The sequence below is a fragment of the Erpetoichthys calabaricus genome, chromosome 6 (genome assembly GCF_900747795.2).
Source record: "Erpetoichthys calabaricus chromosome 6, fErpCal1.3, whole genome shotgun sequence".
In the NCBI taxonomy this organism is placed as follows: domain Eukaryota; kingdom Metazoa; phylum Chordata; class Cladistia; order Polypteriformes; family Polypteridae; genus Erpetoichthys; species Erpetoichthys calabaricus.
In genome coordinates, this window is record NC_041399.2 from 22,176,608 (window position 1) to 22,204,288 (window position 27,681).

The 27,681-nt window shown below is 40.2% G+C and overlaps 1 protein-coding gene across 1 annotated transcript in view; it reads left to right on the forward strand.

Moving 5' to 3' along the window:
- The window catches only part of LOC114653219 (NFX1-type zinc finger-containing protein 1-like), a 126,995-nt gene that overhangs the window by 82,808 nt on the left and 16,506 nt on the right, over positions 1–27,681 (forward strand). The window contains 8 exon segments of the mRNA XM_051929226.1: positions 1,571–1,699; positions 4,000–4,253; positions 8,971–9,110; positions 12,743–12,897; positions 17,970–18,115; positions 21,441–21,551; positions 27,176–27,233; positions 27,236–27,270. Of these exon segments, the coding sequence (XP_051785186.1) occupies positions 1,571–1,699; positions 4,000–4,253; positions 8,971–9,110; positions 12,743–12,897; positions 17,970–18,115; positions 21,441–21,551; positions 27,176–27,233; positions 27,236–27,270 (1,028 nt within the window).

Genomic DNA, 27,681 nt, shown 5'->3' on the forward strand with positions numbered 1-27,681 from the left:
CAAGCGTGTTTCCATAAAGCCTGCTTTATAGTAATAATAATAATAATAATAATAATAACACATTTTATTTATTTAGCACATTCTCAGACTGTCATTTGCAGGCACCCTGCTTGCTTTCTGTTCACTTTTTGTCTACTACTAATGGTAAATGGGCATCCATTACTCGCTGTGAAAACATAATTTGTATTCTTGTGGAAACTTCCTGCTTTTGAAGGTGACTCTCAGCATGCCTCCTACACCTTTACTCCTCCTCGTGTTCTCATTGTCTCTTGCCCATCACCAAAGACAAACTGACCAGTGAGACTAAAGTTGAACTAACCAATCAGATTGCAGTTCAAATTGTGACTGAACACACACACACACACAGCATTTTGTTATATAGTAAATATACATAAATGATACAGTATATATCAGTGGTTTTCCGAATGATGTCATCTCACATCTCACCTCTTCTGTAATTCTCTAGCGCTGGTATAAAATGTGGTTGTAATAAACTGATCAGATTTGCTTTTCTCCAGCTTACAGATATAATCCTTCCAATGTGCTTGGGTTTCTCTCCTTAGCTTCTCTGAGTAGGTCATGTCCAGTACATAGAAGGCACTCAGAGGGCATTTTCAAAAGATACCAAAATTACCTTAACTAGTTCCTCTTCGTCCAGACTCTACAATGTTCTGATCTTATACTGCAGTGTAATCTCATAGAAGACCCTCTTGACCATTTTCTTTTAAGTAGTACCCAAACTCACGACTATAGGGGAGGATGTGAATTGGATTGATTGGTAAATCAAGCACTTTGTCCAAAGACATGGCAGTCATTTTACTGTACAATCCAGTATTTCCACTACTCTCACAATCACCCTCTACTCTTTCTTGCAAAAACCATACTTGGTACTGTGGAAAGCCAGCCCCCGGACACAGACAGAGAGACACCCTAATGTCCAAAAGCACACTCCTTTATTTTGTTATGCACTACAATGCCTTATCCCAGCAAGAAATGCTTTTTTGTGAAATAATGCAATGATATTTTTTTCACATATCACTACTTAACATGATTATCTATGACCATATGTAATCGTGGAATTTTTCAGCATGCTTCCTGCCTCAGAAAATGATGTGCACTCACAAAGCTAACGATACCGCATCTTCAACTGTGATTATACTGTAAAGTATCAAGTCATAATAGACATCCTGAACACAACAATCACCTCACAACATGACAACACCTCACAACCTACAAAATGGAAATGGTATAAATCATATTTTCCCTAGAAAATGAGAAAATGCTTGAAAAGCACATGAAAAGTCCCTGAAAAATGCCCCAAAAAAGCATAAATAATGCTTGCAAAATGCAATTAAAAAGCTTGAAAAAAGCTAAACAAACACTGTAAATTTTCAACACTCAAGAGTGAATGGGTCCCAAAGTGTTTTATGAGTCAGTGAACCTTCAATTATTTGAAATTGTTACACAGTACTGTTTTAAGTTTTATTTAATCAGGCATGGTGGTGGAGGTGGTAGTGAGGGAGTCATTTGGATTATTCTTGTCTGGAATTTAACTTTTGTTTTCGTGTAGAAAGTGAAAAGGGACAAAGTAGCGACGATGAAACATCCTTGAATCCTGAAGTCCAGGGAATACATGGAGATGATTTAGCTCAGGCTGAAGAATTGTTGAAATCTGCCGATTTCCTGGAGCAGGACATAGGTACATTTTTTGTGTTCTTACTAGCCATACAATAGAATAAATGTAAAAATATTTGATATCTCTTGCCCTGTGTATACCTTCAGCATTCCTTGTACGTCATTCCTCTGTACCCTGGTGTGTCTGAACCTCTCTTGACCGCTGCTTCCTCTCTCAAGCGTGTTTCCATAAAGCCTGCTTTATAGTAATAATAATAATAATAATAATAATAACACATTTTATTTATTTAGCACATTCTCAGACTGTCATTTGCAGGCACCCTGCTTGCTTTCTGTTCACTTTTTGTCTACTACTAATGGTAAATGGGCGTCCATTACTCGCTGTGAAAACATAATTTGTATTCTTGTGAAAACTTCCTGCTTTTGAAGGTGACTCTCAGCATGCCTCCTACACCTTTACTCCTCCTCGTGTTCTCATTGTCTCCTGCCCATCACCAAAGACAAACTGACCAGTGAGACTAAAGTTAAACTAACCAATCAGATTGCAGTTCAAATTGTGACTGAACACACACACACACACAGCATTTTGTTATATAGTAAATATACATAAATGATACAGTATATATCAGTGGTTTTCCGAATGATGTCATCTCACATCTCACCTCTTCTGTAATTCTCTAGCGCTGGTATAAAATGTGGTTGTAATAAACTGATCAGATTTGCTTTTCTCCAGCTTACAGATATAATCCTTCCAATGTGCTTGGGTTTCTCTCCTTAGCTTCTCTGAGTAGGTCATGTCCAGTACATAGAAGGCACTCAGAGGGCATTTTCAAAAGATACCAAAATTACCTTAACTAGTTCCTCTTCATCCAGACTCTACAATGTTCTGATCTTATACTGCAGTGTAATCTCATAGAAGACCCTCTTGACCATTTTCTTTTAAGTAGTACCCAAACTCACGACTATAGGGGAGGATGTGAATTGGATTGATTGGTAAATCAAGCACTTTGTCCAAAGACTTGGCAGTCATTTTACTGTACAATCCAGCATTTCCACTACTCTCACAATCACCCTCTACTCTTTCTTGCAAAAACCATACTTGGTACTGTGGAAAGCCAGCCCCCGGCCACAAACAGAGAGACACCCTAATGTCCAAAAGCACACTCCTTTATTTTGTTATGCACTACAATGCCTTATCCCAACACTCTTCTCTTTCTTTCTTTCTTTCTTTCTTTCTTTCTTTCTTTCTTTCTTTCTTTCTTTCTTTCTTTCTTTCTTTCTTTCTTTCTTTCTTTCTTTCTTGGACCGCCACTCCCCTCCTCACAAGCTCCATCTCCTTCCTCCCAACTCTGGCTCGTCTACTGGAGGGAGGCAGCCCCTTTTATACTGACCCAGATGAGCTCCAGGTGCTCCGTCTGACAACACTTCCTGATGTGGTGGAAGTGTCAGGAGAGCACCCAGAAGCACTCAGGGTGCCCCTGGGATTTCTTCCGGCAGCACTTCCTGGTGTGGCGGAAGTGCTGCAATCCAGGGTTCCATAACCGTCCGGGCGCCCCTTGGCAGTGGCCATGTCCTCTCATAGGGATGAGCTTCCCAGCTCTGTTCCAGTGGCCCCCAAGCAGACCCGGGCGGCTGCCCTCTCGTGGCCCAGGGGAGGCATCGTCCCTCTCGTGGACCGTCCAGGTGTCCCGGCTGGGTAGGGTCCCCAGCCATCTGGCACAGTACTCAAACCTCTCTCATTGTAAAAGCTATTGCTCCCTATTGCTCACTTGTAAAAAGTAAGTTAAGGAATAAGTCACGCTTTTTCTAGAGGGATCTATCAGATTTGGATTGTTATGCTTCTCATTTCATTTGTATCACACAGAGACAAAAATTAGTTTGACCAGAAAAGAAAAGGCAAAAGGAAAGAAAAAATCAAATTCTCTAAATGCCAGATAAAAAACACTAGCAGTTTAGCGGTGCCATAGCATAGGCAAACTCAACTGCTTTTTTATAACCAAACTTTCCTGCTACAAGAAAATGGTAAAAAAAAAAAAGATTGGGAGCTGGACATAGCCAAACGATACGTGCAAAGGTCAAAACTGAGACATCAAAACACAGGCATCAAAACCTAAATGGAAGTCAGATGTCAAAGCCAAATAGTCAATCAGCAAGATACACAGAAGCAAAGATAATCACATGTAAAGTGTTCAGGAGTTTTTCACAATCTCAGATGACTAGGAAGTGCCCAGTGCTGACCTTTTATCCATAATACTGCTTTGATAGGCTCCGCCTCTCCATGGCCCTGAACTGGTTTAAACAGGTTTGAGAATGTCCTTTCATGTAAATGAACATATTACCCTCATCTCTCCACATTTTTACCAGACGAATTATCTGATGTTGTCAGTGTGGCTACACAAGGGGATGTGGCTGACTTAACCCAGCTAATAGAAGAGGCTGAGGAGATCCAGGCAGAAAGAATGATGGATGGCGATGATGTGCGTGTAGAGATCGAAAAGGCAAAGAAGAGAGTTGTGCGGGTCCAGAAGATGATCCTGGCTTATGTTCCTGAAGAGGATAAGCAGGAAGATGACAAAAATAATCCAAAGAAAAGAAGTGCACAAGATGAGGAATGGGAGGTACGGGAAGCTGATATTTCATATGGTTTACTAAACCAGTTTGAATGAGCCCATGGTTGGTTTGTGTAGCTACTAACCTTAAATACCAGAATGCTGTATATGACCGTGTGCAAGGTTTGTAAGGTCTAAGTTTTATTCTCATAAAAACAAAGTATGCTGTTACAAACACTCTGCTCGCAGCAAGGATCCTGTGAAAACGCGTATTTCTGCGGCTCATTCGCAGGTGACAATTGTGTGCACAATACTTAATTCTTTGTGTACGATTTTACCGAAGCAAGCTGCCAAAGTCTTTGTTAAAAAAGGCAGTACTTCTGTGTGAGAATGCAATTCACTGACTAACAGTTTAGTTTTTATAGGTGCCTTCACCAACTTTCTGTGTGGTTTCTCTTTTTATGTCTAACTCAGGTATGGGCAAAGTCGTTCCTGGAGGGCCGCAGTGGCTGCGGGTTTTTGTTCCAATTCAATTGCTAATTAAGAAGCACTTATAGCTCAAGTAACACTTCTCCTTCATTTTAGTGGTCTCACTCATTAAGTTTTTGAACCCTTATTGCTTATTTTAGTCTTAAACAGCTGCATTCTCGGTTTTTAATTGCTCCTTATTAGCAAAAACATACAAATGACAAAAGAAGCCAGCAGTTCTCCATTTAGCTTGTTTCCATTTACAGTACATCTGTGTGTATGTATTGTGCATTATTTGGTTAAGTTAAATACTTGGAAGGAAAGTGAAGAGAAAAAAGTGAAGGACTGAGAATTACTCCTCCATTTTAGCCTTCAAATCATTTGGATGATATCCTGAGAAAGGAAAAAAATCTAGGATATAAGAATGACTTGACATGGCAGAGTTAAAGCACTAACAAGCCGTGAAATCAAATTATTGGCAACAATTGCTTTCTAATTAAATAATTGGGTTGGAACAAAAACCTGCAGTCACTGTGGCCCTCCAGGACTGCCTTTGCCCACCCCTGGTCTAACTGAATATAATAGTGGCAGTGCCAACAATTGTGGCAGCAACAGCTACAACAAAACAACCATATCAGAGCGGTAATCAGGAGACTGATATGTAAATGTCATCGAAAGCCAGCGCAAACACACCTTATAAAAGGAAGCATCTGCATGGCCATCTTATCTTCAGTCTAGTACTGAGGCTGGGAGAGCAGTTCTTATCAGAAGGTGATATAGTGAAACAATAAACAGCCATGAACAAGAGCTTGGATCCATATGAGCCGTGCACACTAACACCACGATTTGCTACAATTTAAATGTGTCCTTGTAGATTTCTTCATTTAAAGTAAAGATCAATGAAGTGGCACATACGCGCATCCTTTTAGGAGGACATAAAATGGTATAGGATGATGTCAGTGGCACAGGGCAGGAGTGTTCTTGAGGGCACTCGGGGAGATGTGTCGTCTGCCACTTGTCAACTTCCTTTACAGTTGTTGGCTTGCTTGCACTAGTTTGGAAGTGACAAGAAGGGCAAAGTTTTGAAAAGTGCACTTTTGTGGATTTATTGAAGCACTTCAGCGGGTTTGGGAAGGGAGGTACTTGAACAAGAGACATTTGTGTGCGTGCTTCGCCACTGTCTCCTGAACAAGTGACTCTGAGCATGCACGCAAAAAGTTAGCTCACTTGACCAGCTGCATCACCGTGTGGTACGGCAACACTACTGCTATGGACCACAAACGCCTGCAGAGAGTGGTAAAGACTGCTGAGAAGATCACCAGGACCCCACTGCCCTCTCTGCAGAGCATCTACAACTGTAGAGTCCGCAGGAGAACTGCCTTGATCCTCAGGGACACCGACCATCCGAATCCTCAGGGACCCCACCCAACACAAACTGTTCACACTTCTACCCTCAGGCAGGAGGTATAGAAGTATGAAATGCAGGACTTCCAGGATAAAGAACTCTCTTCCCCAAGGCCATTAGACTCCTAAATAACTGACTGGAGTTTATAACCATGGTGCACCTCATTCTATTTACCTCACACAACTGTAACTGTATTTGACTTGTCCATCACACACCTACCTGCACATTACACTTTGTACTTCTATTCTGTTTTTATACCCCATGCTGCCTGTGTTACTTATTATCTATCTGCTACTTATTATTTATGTTTATCTTTATACGTTGGTTTTGTCATTTGGTGTGGACAGCAAAGAAAGAATTTCATTGTACAGGGAAACGTGTTTCCTTACTGTGCACATGACAATATACTTTGAACTTGAAGTTGAACTTAAAGGTGACGCCTGCATGACAGAGAAGTGGGTGACTAGGTTCCTTATCAGCTGATAGCGGGACAGGGTTATAAAAGCATTGCGAGAATTCAGTATCAAAGTTGAGAGAAGCAGTTTAGCTAGTCAGTGAGATGGATGTGACCTTGTTTTGCTGAACAAGATGGACTGGAATTCCTTTGTAGACATAAGCCACTAATACTATTAATAGACTTGGATTCATTTGACACTGTTTCCCCCACAACGTGTGAGGATTGCTCAAATTAGCGAGAATAAACTGATGCATTTAGGGGTTGCATTCAAAAATGTAATCATAGAAAATGTTAACTCATTAATCACATACGTTAATGGCGATTAATCATCAGCCCTGATATATAATAGCTGTGCTTCCCATCTAAGATGGATTGAAATCACTTGCAGTTCCCCGTGTAATGCATATGTCTCTGTTATATGCCATTTGGTATGAGATTTGTAAAAGCAGTGTTTTTGAATGACAGAGACATAGTAACTAGATGGACACACAGACATATATCCTTTTATTAAGCTGGATATATATATATATATTGTGACAGATGGCCGGGGTCCATGCCTGGCCGGGATGCCCCTTCACCACATCTGCCAGGGGGACAAGGGTGGGAAGCCCAGTATCTCCCCCTGGATGCTAGATGGCAGCCTCTCTGGGTTGCAGCGGTGCCTCGGACTCCCCCAAGGCTTCATGGGGGTTGGAGTTCTGTGCAGCTCTGTGGGGTCCCGCAGGCGCCGCCAGGGGGTGCTGCAGCAGGAGCTGCTGGCCCCTTTTGGGCACTGGTTTTGCCTTACCCAGAAGTGCAGCCGGATGTCACCCATTGAGCACTTGGAGCACTTCCGGGTACCCAATAAAAGGAGCCAGCGACCAACACTCAGCGGCCAGAGTCAGGTGTGAGGAGGAGGAGGAGTGGTGGTGGAAGACAGAGAAAGTGCTTGGTTTGGTGTACTGTACTGTGCTTGTGACTGTGTTGTGGCTGGAGGGATTACGTGGAAGACGTGCCCTACAGCTGAAGAAAAATAAATAGTGTCAATCTGTGTTGGGTCAGGTGCTATATAGCGCCTTTCTTACAATATATACACACATATATACAGGAAGAATGAGGATAAACCAGCCAAATCTAGGTATACAAAGCTTGTAGGGACTTTCCAAAAAAGACTCAAAGGTGTAATTGCTGCCCAAGTATTGAATTAAGGGTCTAAATACTTATCCATCCATCCATCCATTTTCCAACCCACTGAATCCGAACACAGGGTCACGGGGGTCTGCTGGAGCCAATCCCAGCCAACACAGGGCACAAGGCAGGAACCAATCCCAGGCAGGTTGCCAACCCACCGCAGGACACACACAAACACACCCACACACCAAGCACACACTAGGGCCAATTTAGAATCACCAATCCACCTAACCTGCATGTCTTTGGACTGTGGGAGGAAACCGGAGTGCCCGGAGGAAACCCACGCAGACACGGGAGAACATGCAAACTCCACGCAGGGAGGGACCCGGGAAGCGAACCCGGGTCCCCAGGTCTCCCAACTGCGAGGCAGCAGCACTACCCACTGCGCCACCGTGCCGCCCTAAATACTTATATGAATGAGATATTTAAAATTTTTATTAAATTTGCAAACCTTCCAAAAAAATGTTTTCTTTTTGTCTTTATGGGTTTATTGAGTGTAGCTTGATGGGCAAAGTCAAGTCAAGTCAAGTTGGGGAGCATGCACTGGTATAGTGCGTTGCCGCACCCACTACACAACAAAACAACTCGGGATCCCGGTTGTCAACCCCCCAGGCAGACACGCGGTCCAGTTCCACCCTCCGGAAATGACCCTGTATCTGCTGCAGCCAGGTGTTACGTGGGTAACCCCTTGGCCTGGTCCAGCCACTTGGGTCCCCAACAATGAGGATCTTACGAGCTGGATCACCCTCAGGGGAAACGCGCCACATGGCCGTAGTGCCGTAACTGACGCTCCCTCACAATGCAGGTAATGTGCCTCATTCGGGACTCCATGAGCAACCGGTCATTCGACACTAAGTCAAATCAACGGTACCCAAGGATTCTCCAAAGAGACACAATACCAAAGGAGTCCAGTCTTCGTCTCAGGTCACTGGATAGCATCCATGTCTTGCATCTATATAGCAAGACAGGAAGCACCAGGACTCTAAAGACTTGGACAGTCATCCTTTTGCATAGATATCGGGAGCGCCACACACCCCTTTCCAGTGACCTCATGACCCCCCTTGCTCTCTGTCTAGTGACTTCATTTGAAGATGGGCAAAAAATCTATTTAAAATTAAAGCAACAACAGAATATAATGTGTAGAAAGCGAAAGGGTCTGAATACTTTCTGAATTTGCTGTATATAAAATCTAACTTCCTTTTCTATTGATATGCTTTTAACATGTGGCTCACCTTTACTGTTACCATCCATAATATACAGTAACTGATTGATTTTTACCAATGTAGATAACAAAACAAATGAAGCAAAAACTGAAGAAAATTGTGAAGAATGAGCTTCATCAGACAGACTGCATGAAGGAAGAAGACGCCAAAGTCATTACTGATCTCTGGGCCCTGCCTTTTAAGCAGAGATGGAGCCTTTACAGGTTAATTCTTTATACTGTGATATTTTAATTCTTTTAAAAAATTGTTACAACTTTACCCAAAATAACTAGAAAACTGGTAGCAACCCTGAACACACAATCAAAAGTTTAATAAGTAAAGATTTATTAATAAGAAGGAATCAAAAATAAGCATCAAAATATAATGTCTTTAATTTTCAAAAATTTAAAAACATAAATAAGTAAAGTACAGAGCAAATAAAAAAGCCAAAAAAAGAGAAATAAATCCTGACTTTTTAAGTTCAAAATTTAAAATAACAAGCCAAAATGACAAAATTCTAATGCACTGTAACAAAAAGGAAAAGTGAGCTAAAAAGAACAGACAAACACAACTATAAAGCTAATGGTGCTGCGACCATGCAAAGGCTGACCGAGGCTAATATGACCCCCAGCTAGCGTCACTTGACCTAATCGAAGAGCCTGTAGGCCATTACCTAGTCAGGGGTACACAATAAACACAAGACAGAGAGGACCACATTAAGTAAAGAACCAGAACTAAAGGAAGATAATTAACAAATTACAGAACATTTAACAAATAAAACTGAAAGAGAATACAACACACAGAAGAAGCAAAAATGAATTGTACCACAAAACATAACAAGAACAGAGGATTTCTGTTACTGCTGCCATTCTCTCCTTGATATTCAGTTTTGGAGGATCTTCGATTCAAACCAGATTCACGCTTGTATTATATTTTCTCATTGTCATGTTAGTAACATTTAATTTACTTGGAACATTTCCTCTGTCTTAAACCTTTAATTGTAACCAAATCCTCATTTGGTGCTTTTCAGTAACCTTATCCCAGATTTATTTTAAATGTTTCTTTGTCTTCATGATGTGGTTTCTATTTTGAGCTCTACTAATAGTGGTACTACTCTACTCGGAGTCCTGCCACGTGCAAAAGTTCGCTGACGACACTGCTATCGTGGGCTGCATCAGGAGTGGGCAGAAGGAGGAGTATAGGAACCTAATCAAGGACTTTGTTAAATGGTGCGACTCAAACCACCTACACCTGAACACCAGCAAAACCAAGGAGCCGGTGGTGGATTTTAGGAGGCTCAGGCCCCTCATGGACCCCGTGATCATCAGAGGTGACTGTGTGCAGAGGGTGCAGACCTATAAATACCTGGGAGTGCAGCTGGATGATAAATTGGACTGGACTGCCAATACTGATGCTCTGTGCAAGATAGGACAGAGCCGGTTATACTTCATTAGAAGGCTGGCGTCCTTCAACATCTGCAATAAGATGCTGCAGATGTTCTATCAGACAGTTGTGGCGAGCGCCCTCTTCTCTGCGGTGGTGTGCTGGGGAGGCAGCATAAAAAAGAGAGACACCTCACGCCTGGACAAACTGGTGAGGAAGGCAGACTCTATTGCAGGCATGGAGCTGGACAGTTTGACATCTGTGGCAGAGCGACGGGCGCTGAGCAGACTCCTGTCATTCATGGAGAATCCACTGCATCCACTGAACAGTATCATCTCCAGACAGAGGAGCAGCTTCAGACTGAGGAGATCGTTCCTCCCCCACACTATGCGACTCTTCAGTACCACCTGGGGGGGTAAACGTTAACATTATTCAAAGTTATTGACTGTCTGTATACCTGCATTGTTATCACTCTTTAATTTAATATTTTCTTTATCAGTATGCTGCTGCTGGAGTATGTGAATTTCCCCTTGAGATTAATAAAGTATCTATCTATCTATCTATCTATCTATCTATCTATCTATCTATCTATCTATCTATCTATCTATCTATCTATCTATCTATCTATCTATCTATCTATCTATCTATCTATCTATCTATCTATCTATCTATCTATCTATCTATCTATCTATCTATCTATCTATCTATCTATCTATCTAAACAACAGTGGGATGTCCCAGAGAAGATTTCATTTAATCTTAATTAATTCATTCATTTTAAGGGGAAATGGCTAGAGTGTCTCCAGCAGACCCCCGTGTAGTTAGGATATAGTGGGTTGGATAATGGATGGCTACAATGTACACAGGTGGACTCCATTAATCTAATTATGTGACTTCTGAAAGCAGTTAGCTGGCATATTCAGTTTCTTTCAATTCAGTTTTTTTTTGTACTAGGTTTCCCATCACGGGTTGTAGTGGAACTGGACAAACTTTAAAAACCAATAAACAAACAGTTATCGCTAGCTAAGTGGAGGCCAGGTATGGTCCAAAATGTGGCGAGAGGTACTGTAGACCATGGGTGTCAAACTCCAGTCCTGGAGGGCTGCAGTGGCTGCAGGTTTTCATTCTAACCATCTTCTTCATTAGTGACCAGTTTTTGCTGCTAATTAACTTCTTTTGCCTTTGTTTTAATTAACTTGACTCAGATCCCTTAGTTGATTCTTTTTCCTTAATTAGCAGCCAAACAATAATGAGACATGAAACGAGCCACCACAGGACCAGTTCATCTGTGCCCGTCACAAAATACCTGAAAATAAAGAAGGAGGATGGTCTCAGTAAGGTTTATCTCTCAGGTCACCAATACGTTTTGATGTTGTTTTGGAAATATCTGCTGTGGCAGAATAAGAGCTGCAACAAACCATGGAATTAAATGATGAACAGCAAGAATCAGCTTCTCATTAAGAACTGGTTGGAGTGAAATTGGTTGGAGTTTGAAATCCCAGTTTAGCTGGTCATCTGTTGGCTCGTTTCACATCTCATTACTGTTTGGATGCCATTTAATGAAGAAACAAATCAATAAAGAGGGCTGAATTCTTAAAAACAGGGCTATTAAAATGAAGGGGTCACTGATTACGAAAAGGGTTAGAATGAAAACCTGCAGCCACTGTGGCCCTCCAGGCCTGGAGTTTGACACCCCTGCTGTAGACCAACTTGAACAGAGGCTGGCACGTGAGTGAGGAGGTCCCCACCCAGCTCTCCACTCCTGACGTCACACTTCTCCCTCCCCCTGGCCTGCAGCCTCTATCTCAGATTAGCACGAATATATCGGTCCTGCAAGTGAACTATGATTCTTAGAGCGATGAGAGAAGTCCCAAAATCAACCATAAAGTTCAAGCAAATTATATATAAAAAAAGATCTAAATCCGTTAAGTAGTTCTCTCATGAAAAGCGTGCAGACTGACAGACATTGGATTTTATATATAGAGACGGTGCTCTTCACTGAGTGCAGCCCCTCAGCATGCGACAAGTTAACAATTAGATACAAATGCAAACTGTACAAATTACTAAAAACATAACAAATACACATAAAGACACAGATTTGCTTAAACAGGCAGGAAATAAATAGCTTTAAAATTGATTAACATAAATGGATCCCAGCAATAATTAATTGTTGAAGTGGAGGAGAGGTGTATCTTAGCAAAGTGCATGAGCACTTAGTGAAGCTGGAGGAACCCTGGCTGAGATATAACTGGAGGTAAGCACAAACAAACACAATGATGTCTCAAACAATACACTTATAGAATCAAAGATAATCTACCAATCACCATTCTAACATCCAAAACTTCACAGAAAGGAGAAGAATTTCACACAAAAGATTAAAACACATCAGCACAGTTTGGCTGAATAGCCTGTCCCATGAAAATCTCTTTTTATGCTCTTATGTTTATTATATCATCAGATATTTTTTTCTTTAGGTTATGGCTGAAAAAATATCGAAACAGTATCAAGATGGAGATGCTGGAGAATGAAAATAACTATCAGAAGATTGTAGATAGGATAAAGGAACTACGGAATCAAGAAGATCTTACAATTCTGAGAATGGCAAACATCATTGGAATGACAACAACAGGTGAAATTTACTTAAAGATATGCTGATGCCATTTGAAAGTAAAATCTGAAAATGTCAAGCAAGTACTGTAGATGAATTGTGTTACTTAGGTGGCATGTTAACACAAGATGGAAGACGTGATCAAGAAATTAAGAGACTGGTTGCTAGGGCAAAAACGGCTTCTGTCCTGTTAAAACATAGAGTTATAAGTACCAAGCTGGTTAAGTTTGCAGATGATACCAAGATTGGTGGATTAGCAGATAATTTGGAATCCATTATATCATTACAGAGGGACTTGGACAGCATACAGGCTTGGGCAGATTTGTGTCAGATGAAATTTAAGTATTTAAGTATTACACATAGGAAATAAAAATGTGAGGTTTGAATACACAATGGGTGTCGGAAAATCGAGAGTACATCTTATGAGAAGGATTTAGGAGTCATAGTGAACTCTAAGCTATCGACTTCCCGAAAGTGCTCAATTGCCATTAAGAAGGCAAGTAGAATGTGAGGTTATATAGTGCCTTGATGTGTGGAATACAAGTCACAGGAGGTTCTGCTCAACCTTTATAATGCACTGGTGAGGCCTCATCTGGAGTCTTGTATGCAATTTGGGTCTCCAGGCTACAAAAAAGGACATAACAGCACTAGAAAAAGTACAGAGAAGAGCGACTAGGCTGATTCCAGGGCTATAGTGGTTGAATTATGAAGAAAGATTTAAAGAGCTGAGCATTTACAGTTTAAGCAAAAGAAGATTAGGAGATGACATGATTGAAGTGTTTAAAATTATGAAGGGAATTAGTACAGTGGATCGAGATGGTGACTTTAAAATGAGTTCTACAAGAACACGGGGACACAGTTGGAAACTTGTTAAGAGTAAATTTCGTACAAACATTAGTACGTTTTTCTTTACACAAAGAATGATAGACACTTGGAATAAACTACCAAGTAGTGTGGTAGACTGTAAGACTTTAGGGACTTTCAAAACTCGATTTGATGTTTTTTTGGAAGAAATAAGTGGATAGAACTGGTGAGCTTTGTTGGGCAGAAAAGGCCTGTTTTCATCTAGAGTGTTCTAACATTCTAACACATAACAATGAAAACATAGGTGAACGTTTAAGCTGTTACGTTTGGGTCTTTCATGATGTACGGTTGTGAAACATGGACTGTGAGCAAAATAAGCGAAGGTAGACTTTGAGAGCTGTGAGACGTAATATTTTTTAGAAGAATGCTAAAAGTTTTGTGGACAGGTAAATTAACAAATGAAGGAGTATTAAAGAGAGCACAGGTGAAAAGACATTTGCTATGTGAGATAAAGAGTCTTCTTCGTCTTCCTTCGACTGCTTCCGTTAGGGGTTGCCACAGCAGATCATCTTCTTCCATATCTTTCTGTCCTCTGTATCTTGTTCTGTTACACCCATCACCTGCATGTCCTCTCTCACCATATCCATAAACCTTCTCTTAGGCCTTCCACTTTTCTTCATGCCTGGCAGCTTTATTCTTAGCATCCTTTTCCCAATATACCCAGCATCTTTCCTCTGCACGTGTCCAAACCAATATTAGGACAACAATACAGATTTCCAAGTGAGATAAAGAGTAGCCTATTAAAATATTTGGGATGCCTTGTTAGAGCTTAAGACAATGAAGGTGTTGCATTGCTGGTTAAAATAAATGGGAAGAGAACAAAAGGAAGGCAGAGAAGTAACTCAGTCAGTGGAAATGCTGTGAGATGGTTTGCGAATAACATGAGTTGCAAAAGTGATTTTTAGTTTGGCAGGGGAAAGTGACAGATGGAAGACCATGATGGCCAATGTTTTCATTGGATGTCGTGCTTTGAGTGAGGGAGAGAGATGCTGATACTAATCACTGTGAAAGAGTGACTAAGGTGTTGGAATTGTGTATTACTTTAGATTCAAATGACAGAAAATTGTGTACTAAACCCATATAAATGATATGGAGAAAACTGCAATGATTTTGTCTTTTCTTTTCTACTGTTTACTGTAAATGTTATGTCTTGGAAGACATAAACTTGAAGTAATCTCCTTGGGTAGAAGGCCAGTTACCAATCACAGAATAAGAGCAGAATTAGGAAAGCATCTGCAATTTGAACTCTAGCATTCTGTTGAAGGGTCAGACAGTCCCCTGAACATTCGATGGAGCAGGGAGAGGTTTATTAGATGATAATTCTCTAGATTGCTACCTAACAATATCTGGTACTTCAAGAAAATCTTCCCATTGTCTTCTGGTATCGTAGATTTGCATTGGTGACCCATCTTAGACTATACACACTTGCAAGGCTCTCACCTTACTTAGTGTTTGAATCAGATGATGAAGATGATCTGATACCAGTCGAGACAGACCAGACTCCAGCACCCCGGGTCTGTCTCAGACTGAAGTGCTGGTTCAGTTTTTTTTGTGACATAAAAGTTACATGAACGTGCATATTTAGCTAGTCATTAGAAAAAGAGGGACAGATATTTTTAAATGTGTAAGTTAATGTTTGGGATAAAGAAGTCTGCACATACATATAGGAAAATTCTGATATGGCCCCACCTAAATTTTCATTTTCAAAAATAATAGTTATCATAAGAGATCTTCAATTAAATAGTGCACTACATTTTACATCATCTTACCTTTAGTGAACACAATGTTTAAATATTCAAGATCAAATGTTTTATGAGGTTTTGTCCCATATGCCATATCTCCTTTGCCTGTTGTTTCAACTTATTTGCAACTTGAGAATGTCTTCTGCAGGCGATGGTCACATTGTAGTTTATCTGTAATCATATTTGTGCATGTCTCTCTTTCAGTCTCCTCCTGCACTTTTTTGGTGTTCTAACTGTGCTTTTTCTCACTCTCCACCACTGATCTCTTTCTGACTCCAGATATTAAGGTTATATTGTGGATGCTTTGCAAACTGGAAAAAAATGTGAGGTCTTCCAATAAAAGCCATGTCAGCCTGGGTAGATCTCCACTTCCTTAGAGACTTATAGTTCATACAGTGGATTCAGAAAGTATTCAGTCCCTTTCACTTTATGCACAATTTATTGTGTTGTGGATTTAATTTTAAATTAGTAATTTTCCATTTTGCCCATTAGCCCACACTCAATAACAAATAATGTCCAACAGAAAACATATCTTCAGAAAGCTTTGCAAATCATAAAAATGAAGTCTCTTATTTATGTAAGTATTTAGATCCTTCATTTGGCAGCAATTCCAGCTTTTATTCATGTTGGGTTAAGTCTCTAAAAACTTTACCCAATTTTGATTTGGGCAATTTATCCCAATCTTTCTGGCAGATCCTCTCAAGCTCTGTTAGATTGGATGGGAAGCATCAGTAAACTGCCATGTTCAGGTTTCTCTACAAATGTTCCATGCTGTTTAAGTCTGGGCCTTGACTGGAACACTCAAGGACACTCAGAGATGTGTCCTGAAGCCATTTCAGCATTGTCTTGACTGTATTCTTCAAGTTATTGTTGTGCTAAAAGGTGAGGTTGCATCCACTCTAGAGCAAGTTTTCTTCAAGAACCTCTCTGTATTTAGATGCATTTATCATTCCCTCATTTTAGATCAGTCTCCCTGCTCCTGTTGTTGACAAGCACCCCCACAGCATGATGCTGCCACCACCATGATTCACCATAGTAATGGGATTAGGCAGGTGATCAGTAACACCTGGTCTTTGCCAGTCATTGTGCTTGGAGTTCTGCTCAAAAAGTTCAAATTTTGTCTTGTCAAACAAGAGAATCTTTTTCCTCATGCTCTCAGCATCCTCTGAATGTTGTTTGACAAACTCCCAAGTGTATGTTAGCCACTCTACCATAAACACCTGATTGATGGAGAGCTACTGAGATGGTTATTCTTCCGACAGTAGAGGACATCTGAACTTCTATTAGAGTGACCACCTCCCTGACCAAGGCCCTTCTTCCCGAGTTACTCAATATAGTTGGATGGTCAACTCTAGGAAGTCTTTTGGTGGTTATAAACTTCTTCTATTTCACAATTATTAGAGCCGCTGTACTTTGGGAAGACTCAATGCTTTATGAATGGTTATACCTTTCCCTCACCACTTTTTGATCAAAGAGGTCTATAGAGAGTTCTTTGGACTTCATGGCTTGGTATTTGTCCTGACTTGCAGTGTGAATTGTGGGACCTTTTATACACAGGTACACATGTAACTTTCTAAATCAATTCAGTTTGCCACTGGTGGACTCCAATCAAGTTCTAGACACATCCTGAGGAAAATTAAGGCAAGCAGGATGTACCTGATTATAATCTGGAGTGCCACAGCAAAGGGTCTCAATACTATGAAGAAGAGATTTCAGATTTAAATTTTTAATTAAAAATGGCAAAATGGCACATTTTTCCATTTTAAATGTAATCTACAACATAATAAAGCACGCACAAAGGAAATTAATCTGATTCCTTTTTGAATCCACTGTATAAAGTCAGGAACTGTAGATTTTGGAAGTTCATGGTTACTATAAACAAAAAAGACCGAGGACTCGGGGTCTTTCTGTTCCTTGACGACGTGTTTGTCCCTCAGCAGTGATCCATGGAAGGGCCAGCAAGGACGACCACTTATCGTCTATTTCAGTTCAGGGACAGAGAGGCTATTGCTGATGACAGTCTCACATTTTTGGCAGGCAGAGAGGTCACTACCATCTGTCACATTCTTCTGGTCCTTGTTCTGAACTTTTTTAACTGAGAAAGACAAAAATAAGCATGGCAGGAGAAAAACTTTCTCACATTTTTACCTTTTTCAAGGAAATTATACGGGATTACATTAGATTATGTCAGAGCATTTCGGCAGCTTTTTAACTCACGTATACATACCACTTCTAATTCTTAATCCCAATCATTTTCTTTAATCTTTTTTCAAAGCTTATATGTGTTTCACATGATGTATGTAGTTTATCACACCTTGCCTTATAAGTATTGCTGATTTTCTCTTTTTTTATCATCTCACATTGCTGATTAACAATTTGCACTACTCAAAAAAGTGAACATAGGAAAAGTTGAACTGATATTTTCCAACTAATGTACATTCCAAAAGCCAAGAGGTCAATCAATCAAAGTGAATTTTCCTTCAATAGGTGCAGCCCGGAACAGAAAAATTGTACAGGATATTCAACCTAAGGTCGTGGTTGTTGAAGAAGCAGCAGAGGTTCTGGAGGCTCATATTGTGACAACTCTGACGGGAGCTTGTGAGCATCTCATTCTCATTGGGGACCATCAGCAGGTGAGACATACAAATCAGTTTTAGATAAATGACCTAAATATGGAGGTAGCGCTGATTCCTCACAACCCCAGGATCATCAGTAAGATCTCAGGCAGATTGCTATCTGTAAAGTTTGTACATTTCTGCTGTGTCCATATCAGTTTTCTCTGTCTACTTTGGTTTCCACCCAGTTGCCAAATGCTTACATGTTATGCCAACTGACAACTTTAAGTTGTGTGTATGTGTGTGTGTCTGCACCTTGCAGTGGACTGGTTTCTTGGAATATGTTCTGATGGAAAAATCAAGGTTCAGAAATTGGACCAATAGAAAGTCATGTTTTTTTGTAAATTCGGTTCATCCATCCTGACTTTTTTATCAATTTGTTTTGGAGCTTGAATCTATCCAGGCTGCATCAGATAAAAGGCAGCAATGAACCATGGGATGAGAGATTTTAGGATAATTTAGCGCTCTCTCACTCTGTATCTCTCTATGTATATACTGTACATATATAGCAAATGAATATATACAGTGCCTATAGAAGGTATTCACCCCATTGGAGGTTTTCACATTTTATTGTTATAAAACTTTCATATACAGTGGTTTTAATTTTCCTTTTTTGACAATCATCAACAGAAAAATATTCTTTAACATCAAAGCAAGAATAGATCTGGGTAAAGTGCTCTAAATTATCAATATAAAACACAAAATAATTGATGGTATAAGTATCCATCCCCTTTCATAAGACACAACTAAATCTTTACTGGTGCTGCCAGTTGCTGTGGGATGTTCCTAACGTATATATATAAAGTCAAACAGGCAAAAGACGTGAGGCAGGCTGTGGCCCTGTTTCATTTTAGATGGGAAAAGAAGCAAAGTAAATATCATTCAAGAGTGCAAAAGGAGTTTGTTATTCATCGAGACAGAAGAAAACAAGAGTGAGGAACTGATCAGTCCACTTCTAGTTATGGTCCTCAAATGAATGCCGACTTTCTGTAGTTTTTGAGATTTTTATTGCCGACCTGGAAGGGGTGGGGCTTGGTGGAGGAAGCAAAAGCTGGGTCACATGTCATCTCAATGACCTAATGAGAGATTCTCCCCTTTACCTAGGGTGGTATTACTTATGATTTTTAAGCCTTGAAGATGTCCTCTATGCATGTGTGCGTGTCATACATATAATACTGTAAACTGTATATGTATGTGTATGTGTTTTATATATATATATACAGTATATGCACAGAATACATACATATATACATATATATACACACATATATATATAGGTCTCCCGTGACCCTTGAACCTCAGACTAGACGTCAGACACCAGGTCAGTTAAAAGTCCAAATATAATATTTATTAATATAAATAAGTGCACAAAGCACCCTCTCACTCCACAATACTTCAATAATAATAACAAATAATCAATAAACAATAATCCTCACTCTCCCCAGACATTTCGCCACCCTTCCTCCCAGCTCAGCTCAAATGTCTGGGCTCACCAGAGTCCTTTTATAGCCCCTGACCCGGAAGTGGTTCCTGGCCAAACCCCCAAGTCCTTATCCCTTCCGGGTCAGGGTAAACAGTCCTTTTCATCCCGGGAGCACGTCGCTTCCTCCAGTCACGTGACTGTGACGCACTCCCGGCTTATAGGGCATGCAAGAGCCCACTAGCCCCCCTACAGTGACTCCTGGCGGCCCCCAAGGTATCCAGCAGGGCTGTGTCACAACACTACAAAGTCCATGAGGCCCTGCTGGAACTCGGGGCACGAATATGCTGTCTGGAGGGCTCCTCCTAGCGGCTTGGGGGTGGCGACCGGAGTCCATAGCCGGTCGTCCATCACAATATATATATATATATATATATATATATATATATATATATAGTGATAAGCCAGTCCCTGTACACAGACAGACACGACTACACCAGATGTCCAGAACACACACTTTTATTTTTGTTCTTCAGCACACAGCACCTCACAATGTCCTTCCAACCAAACTCAGTCCCTTCTTTCCTCCACTCTCCCAGTACTTCTGCCGCCTCTACTCCTCTCCTCCCAAGCTCCATGTTCTTCCTTCCAAATCCGGCTTGCCCAACAGGGTGAGGCGGCCCCTTTTATAATGCCCCGGATGTGCTCCAGGTGCTCCGTGACGATCTTCCGGTGGCATTTCCTGGTGTGGTGTAAGTGCTGCATGAGCACCTGGAAGCACTCCGAGTATATCTGGAACCTCCTCTGGCAGCACACTGGAAGTGCTGCATTCCAAGGCTCCCTGATCCTCCAGGCGCCCCCTGGCGGTGGCCACAGACCCCAACAGGGTTGAGCTTTTATGCTCTGATCTCGTGACCCCCACAGACCAGGGAGGCTGCCCTTTCATGGCCCAGGGGAGGTATGGTCCCTCTCTCTGCCACAATATATACAATATATAAGATGTGTACAAAAAAATATATAAATGCTAGAAAAAATATATTTTATGTACAGTAATCCTTGCAATTCATAGGGGTTAGGGGTGCATGACCCTGCAAATGCGAAAATCCCCAAAATACCTTTTGGGTCCATGATTACTCTATATTCTAAGTTTATTGCACTAAATAAGATGCAGAAATGAGAAAGAACAATCACTGCATCCCAGATCAAGTGTTTAGATCAACAATTCTGTAGAGAACTACAGCTTTTTATAAAATTGTAATTATAATTAATTTGTGTACTGTATATTTATAGTATCTAATTAAAGAAATTAATAATGTTACAGATGCAAAAGAAATCCAGCAAAATAGTAAGCATGATAAACACAACTCTGTCCAGTTTTGCAAATGCAGATGACGGAGTTGCAGTCCATTTAAGTAGCGCTGCTACAGCATCATCTAAAGTTTTCCACAACAGGCCGCAAAACTCTTAAAATAATTTCAATTAAATTATTGACGACAAACCCATGAATTGCCTTTGCCGACCTGTAATTGTAATTGCTATGTATACATTGTTTTGTGTGTTTGCTTGTCTTTGTCAGTTTTGTATTATTGTCTGAGTAAACGTGCAAGTAAGAATGTAGTTGTACTACTGAATATACACATTACAGTAAACTTGAATTTGTGAATTTCCCCTTGGGATTAATAAAGTATCTATCTATCTATCTATCTATCTATCTATCTATCTATCTATCTATCTATCTATCTATCATCTATCTATCTATCTATCTATCTATCTATCTATCTATCTATCTATCTATCTATATCTATCTATCTATCTGAACTTGAAGTAACCTTCTTAAGGCCTCAGTATGCTTATTACCATGTAGATCCTAGGTGACTCTCTGATATCCAGGTTAAATTTACAAACTTTTGCTTTGCATTCCAGCTGCGTCCAAGTGCCACTGTGTATGAACTAGCTAAAAATTTCAACCTGGAGGTTTCCTTATTTGAAAGACTTATAAGAATGGGCATTCCTTATGTTCGCTTGAACTACCAGGTAAGAATCCTATTGGACAAGTGTTGCTACACTTTTTTTGTTGGTACATGTTGCTTATTGCTTTTTCATATCACAAATTATGCCATGAAAATGTAAATATTAATCTGTTCTCTATTTATTAAGTACATGTGTTTTTCAGTGGTAAAATTTCTTTCGACTGCTGATACATTTGTATCTGGCATATATTATAACCAATTGATTATCAATAAGATAAATGTGATCAGAGATAATCGTAAAAATGCAGGTACTAATTGTGCATATCATTTTAAATTGCAAGTAGCTGAGAATTTACATGGCTATCCCCTTCTAATGTTTTATCTACTCAGGAGGCTTATTCACAGCTTGCAATTGAACGTGACACTGAAGTAGCTGCTCCCCTTTAGAATTAAGTGTCACTTGCAAGTAATCCAATTTAAAAGCATTCAAATAGATGATATACAATGAGTGGCACGGTGGCGTAGTGGGTAGTGTTGCTGCCTCGCAGGTTAGGTGACACGGTTCGCTTCCCGGGTCCTCCCTGCGTGAGGTTTGCATGTTCTCCCCCGTGTCTGCGTGGGTTTCCTCCCACAGTCCAAAGACATGAGGTTAGGTGCATTGGTGATCCTAAATTGTCCTAGTGTGTGCTTGATGTGTGTGTGTGTCCTGCGGTGGGGTGGCGCCCTGCCCGCGGGATTTTTTCCTGCCTTGCACCCTCTGCTGGCTGGGATTGCTCCAGCAGACCCCCGTGACCCTGTAGTTAGGATATAGCGGGTTGGATGATGGATGGATGGATGATATATAACATATGAAAAAAATTGGAAATGTGGTACGTAAAATTCTCATCTACATAAGGACTTCCAAAAGGTTGTTTCTGGTCACATTTGGTCACATCACAGCGCTTCACTCCCTCTTGTGAATCAAAATCAGAATTGTATTGTAACGAAGTAGAGATGCTTTGTTATTATAATTGACTATGTTTGTCAATATTTCTACTTTGCTTAAGTACAAAATTTTCTGTTTATTTTCCACTTTTACTACACTACATTTTCAACCACAAATAACTATGTTAACTCTAATATACTATGCTGGACACATATTAATTAACTGCAATACAAAGTGCTATGCAGATATGCACAATTTTATTCAGTCAATTAACTAGATTAAAAGTTTCCCCCACTTTAAGAACAACAATGTTACAAAAGCTCACGTATATGAAGAATCAAATGTGTGCTGCTGGTACTAACACCTGATCATCTACGCTGGCATTCCATGTACACTTGTCTATGTCTGCCCAATTGGGGTGAGGCAGGATTTTTGAAGGCAGAGCTGAAGATTGGTGATGCACTATCCCAGTATCAGTTTATTTCCATGGCTGATGCCAAAGTGTCCAGATGCTGTCCTTGCTGCAGTCTGCCAAATGGGGCAGAGGTGATCTGCAGACTGCGGTGATGGTGTACTTGCGCGTTCGCGTGCCGTAGTTCACTCACCTTGACACGTGTTGCTTATGTCTTCTCCACATTATCACAGTCCTCACAGATCCAAATGTGGATCAGGAGAAGCCCAAAAAAAAACCCTAGTTGTCATTTACTTTGATTTTGAAACTAAAAGTGATAAAGTCAAGGAAAAGCACTTTTTTTAGCACAACATTATGTAATGAAGCCCTATGCCTTATTAGGGTTTGTTTTGATGACTGATGTTATCATTAAACTAATTCTGTCACTTTCCTTGTAGTTCAGTGTCACTTGAAAAAAAAAGGGAGACATTCGTGGGACCAGAGAGTGCTTGAATATGTAAATTATTTGTAATTAAACATACAAATTATTTGTAATTAGATTATGAAAATTTACTTTATGAAGGCATTTCCAGAAATACATTAGCTTCTTCTTAAAGTGGGGGAAACCTCTTGACCGCTCCTTTCAGTGCTCCTGCCCAGTGAATTAGGATGTCTGCTCATGCTGAATGTCGCTGCTTCAAGTTTCAGTTTACTTGCCACATACTTTAATGACTGGAATACAATTTATGTGCAAAAAGAAGTAGTCTGAATTATTTTAAAACTTGGAATATCTTTTTTTTGACTCCATATATAAAATAGGGAGAGATCCTACATATTTACTTTTACATCTGTTTACTCAGCAGATGCTTTTATCCAAAGTGACTTACAAAAGACATCAACATAAATGAGTAATAGCAGTATGGAGGGCTGTTTAGGAACAATTGCTACAGGACAAGGGTACAAAATTGATCATCACAAATGAAAAGCACAGAACCAAACACAAGGTTATTGCAATTTCTTGATTACAAAAAACTAACAGCTAATACCAGTTAGACAGAAATTTGCCAAACAAGAAAGTGCTCAAAACGCTTCTTAAGCACATTAAGGGAATTAGAATGTTGAATGGAGGTGGGCAGCTTATTCCACCAGCCAGGAGATACACATGAAAAGTTTGATAGAGTTTCGATACCAGGCATTGGTGGCATCACCAGATACCATACATCAGCAGAGCTGAAGAAAAGGACTGGACCTCACTAGTGTCTCCATATATAAAGGTGCTGACCCACTGACTGCTCTGTAGGCATCAAGGAATTAAACTTAATACATACTGTTTTGTCTTGGTAGAGTAATATATTGCTCTACTTTCCCCTTTTGTATTATTAATATGTAGCCTTTGTCAGAATGCTTCAAATATCCCAGACTTACCACCCGCTGAATCCGAACACAAGGTCACGGGGGTCTGCTGGAGCCAATCCCAGCCAACACAGGGCACAAGGCAGGAACCAATCCCGGGCAGGGTGCCATCCCACCGCAGGACCACACACAAACACACCCACACACCAAGCACACACTAGGGCCAATTTAGAATCGCCAGTCCACCTAACCTACATGTCTTTGGACTGTGGGAGGAAACCAGAGCGCCTGGAGGAAACCCACGCAGACACGGGGAGAACATGCAAACTCCACACAGGGAGGACCCGGGAAGCAAACAACCCTACTTCCAGTTCAGGTTTGTCAGCACTTTCTCCAGTTTCAAAGGATGCACAAGTGACGTTTCAGACAAACAAGAACAAAAGGATATGCAGGTAGTCAAGCTGTAAACTGGCCCACTCTAGTCAATTCTCCTCTTCCCCATCACAGTTGGCCAGAACAAGACGTTTTTATCATTTGAAAAATATCGCTGAAGCTGGAGGTTGAAAAAGATGCATAACAAAACATATTAAATGAATATATATATATATCATCGCTAAAACTCTGGGGAGTTACAATGGCTTCTTTTCAAAATGGTGCCTTCTTCTTTTAGATATCGTAAATTGCAATTTTCAAACAATTATAAAAAATTTTAATCTTAACAACAACAACATTTATTTATATAGCACATTTTCATACAAAAAGTAGCTCAAAGTGCTTTACATAATGGAGAGAAGAAAAATAAAAGACAAAATAAGAAATTAAAATAAGACAACATTAATTAACATAGAAAGGAGTAAGGTCCGATGGCCAGGGTGGACAGAAAAAACAAAAAAAAACTCCAGAAGGCTGGAGAAAAAAATAAAATCTGTAGGGGTTCCAGGCCACGAGACCGCCCAGTCCCCTTTGGGCATTCTACCTAACATAAATGAAATAGTCCTCTTTGTAGTTCGGGTTTTTCACGGAGTCACTTGATGCTGATGGTCATACAGATTTCTGGCTTTTAATCATCCATCATTGTTGAACCATCATGGTGTTTTGGGTAGATGGTGGTGGCGCACGCCACCACCAACAGGACACCCGGAAAAGGAAACAGAAGAGAGAGTAGGGGTTAGTACAGATTTTGAATGAATAGTTATTATAATGAATTAGATATACAGAGTATCAGGATTAAATTACAGTGAAGTTATGAGAAGGGCCATGTTAAAATAATGTGTTTTCAGTAGTTTTTTAAAGTGCTCCACTGTATTAGCCTGGCGAATTCCTACTGGCAGGCTATTCCAGATTTTAGGTGCATAACAGCAGAAGGCCGGCCTCACCACTTCTTTTATGTTTTGCTCTTGGAATTCTAAGGAGACACTCAGTTGAGGATCTGAGGTTACGATTTGGAATATAAGGTGTCAGACATTCCGATATATAAGCCGGGGCGAGATTATTTAAGGCTTTATAAACCATAAGCAGAATTTTAAAGTCAATTCTGAATGACACAGGTAACCAGTGTAGTGACATCAAAACTGGAGAAATGTGTTTGGATTTTCTTTTCCTGGTAAGGATTCTAGCAGCTGCATTCTGCACTAGTTGCAAACGATTGATGTCTTTTTTGGGTAGTCCTGAGAGGAGTGCGTTACAGTAATCTACAGTATATATACAGTAAACAACACTCCACCTCTGTCCTACGGTAACCTTATTCCCCTTTATACTTTATTGCTTAAACTATAACAAATGGGAACTACCGTGTTTCCCTGAAAATAAGCCCTACCCAGAAAATAACCCTAGCATGATTTTTCAGGATGCTTGTAATACAGTATAAGCCCTACTCCGAAAATAAGCCTTAGTTACGATCCCGCACAGGCGACTTTGGATGAGCGATAAACGTCTACCGCTATCGTATGTACACAGATGAACAGGAAATATTACTGGTATTTTGACCCCCCGACAAGATGAGTGTAGAAAGAAAGCTATTCTGTCGAGTACAAGAAAGGAATTGTGGAGGAGTCCCAGGGCAAAAATCTTACTGCTTTCTGCAAAGAAAAGAAGTTGGATATCCGAATGCACTACGAGCAGCCTACATGGATGGACAGAGATCGTTTTCGATCTAATTGATCTAAAGGAAATGGAGTCGCAAGAAATTCATAATGGAATTTGTGGTTTGGAGAGTTATGATGATGTTCCAGAAGATGATGACATGACTGTATTTGAACAAATGTAGATTTTTGTTCCAGAATACTAGGGGTTGTGCACTCGGATCGCTTCACTCGCCCACCCCCCGGGGTGCGCTGCGTGCCAGGCACTTCACATCTCTGCTGCTTGCGTTGTGAAGGGGGGGCTGAACGCACGCTAAGGAGACGCAGTCAAATCAGCCACTGTCTTACTGCTATCGTGCTGTTTGTCGATCATTTAAAAGCCTGTGTAGCAGCTGTCCTTTTGTCTCACTGCCTTGTTTTGCGGGTCAGTAAAGTGTCTCCGAGAAAATCACGTATCATCTCCTTCCAAGCCTTTCAAGATTTTTTTTATAATAGAGAGATAGATTTTTGTTCATGGAAAAACAAGTCATCCCCTGTCTTTTGGAGAAAAAATTAATATAAGACCCTGTCTTATTTTCGGGGAAACACGGTACATGGACAACCACAGTGTATTAAATACAAAAAGACCACTTGTGAAGTCATCAACTATCTGGTTCCTAGCAGTCTATTAAATTTGGTGAGTAGCCTTTACTTAAAAACACTTGCTGACTCCTGCTTTAAATGAATTCCAGATTAGAACATCTGAAGTGAGTAAGATGGATTTTGCCTAAAAAGTAAAGGCTGTACAACAGTGCATTCACTGACACTTCAATTTATTAATTAACCTGTGGTGCAATGTGTTTACATTAATTTATTGCAAGTCAATGATGTTTTCAAAATATTATATTTCAAGCAGGGTATAAGTGTGAAATATGTTTCTCTTTTTTGCATTTCTACAGCATCGGATGCGTCCAGAAATTGCCAAACTCTTAACTCCACATATTTATGACAAGTTGGAGATCACCAATCAGTCAATCTGTATGACAAAATCAAGGTCAGTCTCGTAAGAATAATTGTCTTAAGCTCTTAAATTAAGAAATGTGCACTTTTTCTTACTTCTTTTTTATAGAAGGAAAACATATAGATTTTGACCCACCTTTTAAAAATCTTGACAGTCATAAATTAATAATATGAAAAACCTTGCACACAGTGTTGGCCATGGATTCACATTTCCTTTTAGATGAACAGAATGATGGACAAAACTAAAAGTTGCTCTTAGCTGGCTGGTTAGATCTTACTAATTCACACAAAACCCACTGTGTTCTGTGGATTTACAAAAATGAGAACATTTAAACAGTTGCTGAAGTTGGGCATGTTAATAAGTTTAGAGGGTAACCACAACTGTTATGGCAGTCAGACCATATTCAGGTTATGAGGAGGTTTTATTTTTCAAAGGCCGTAACTT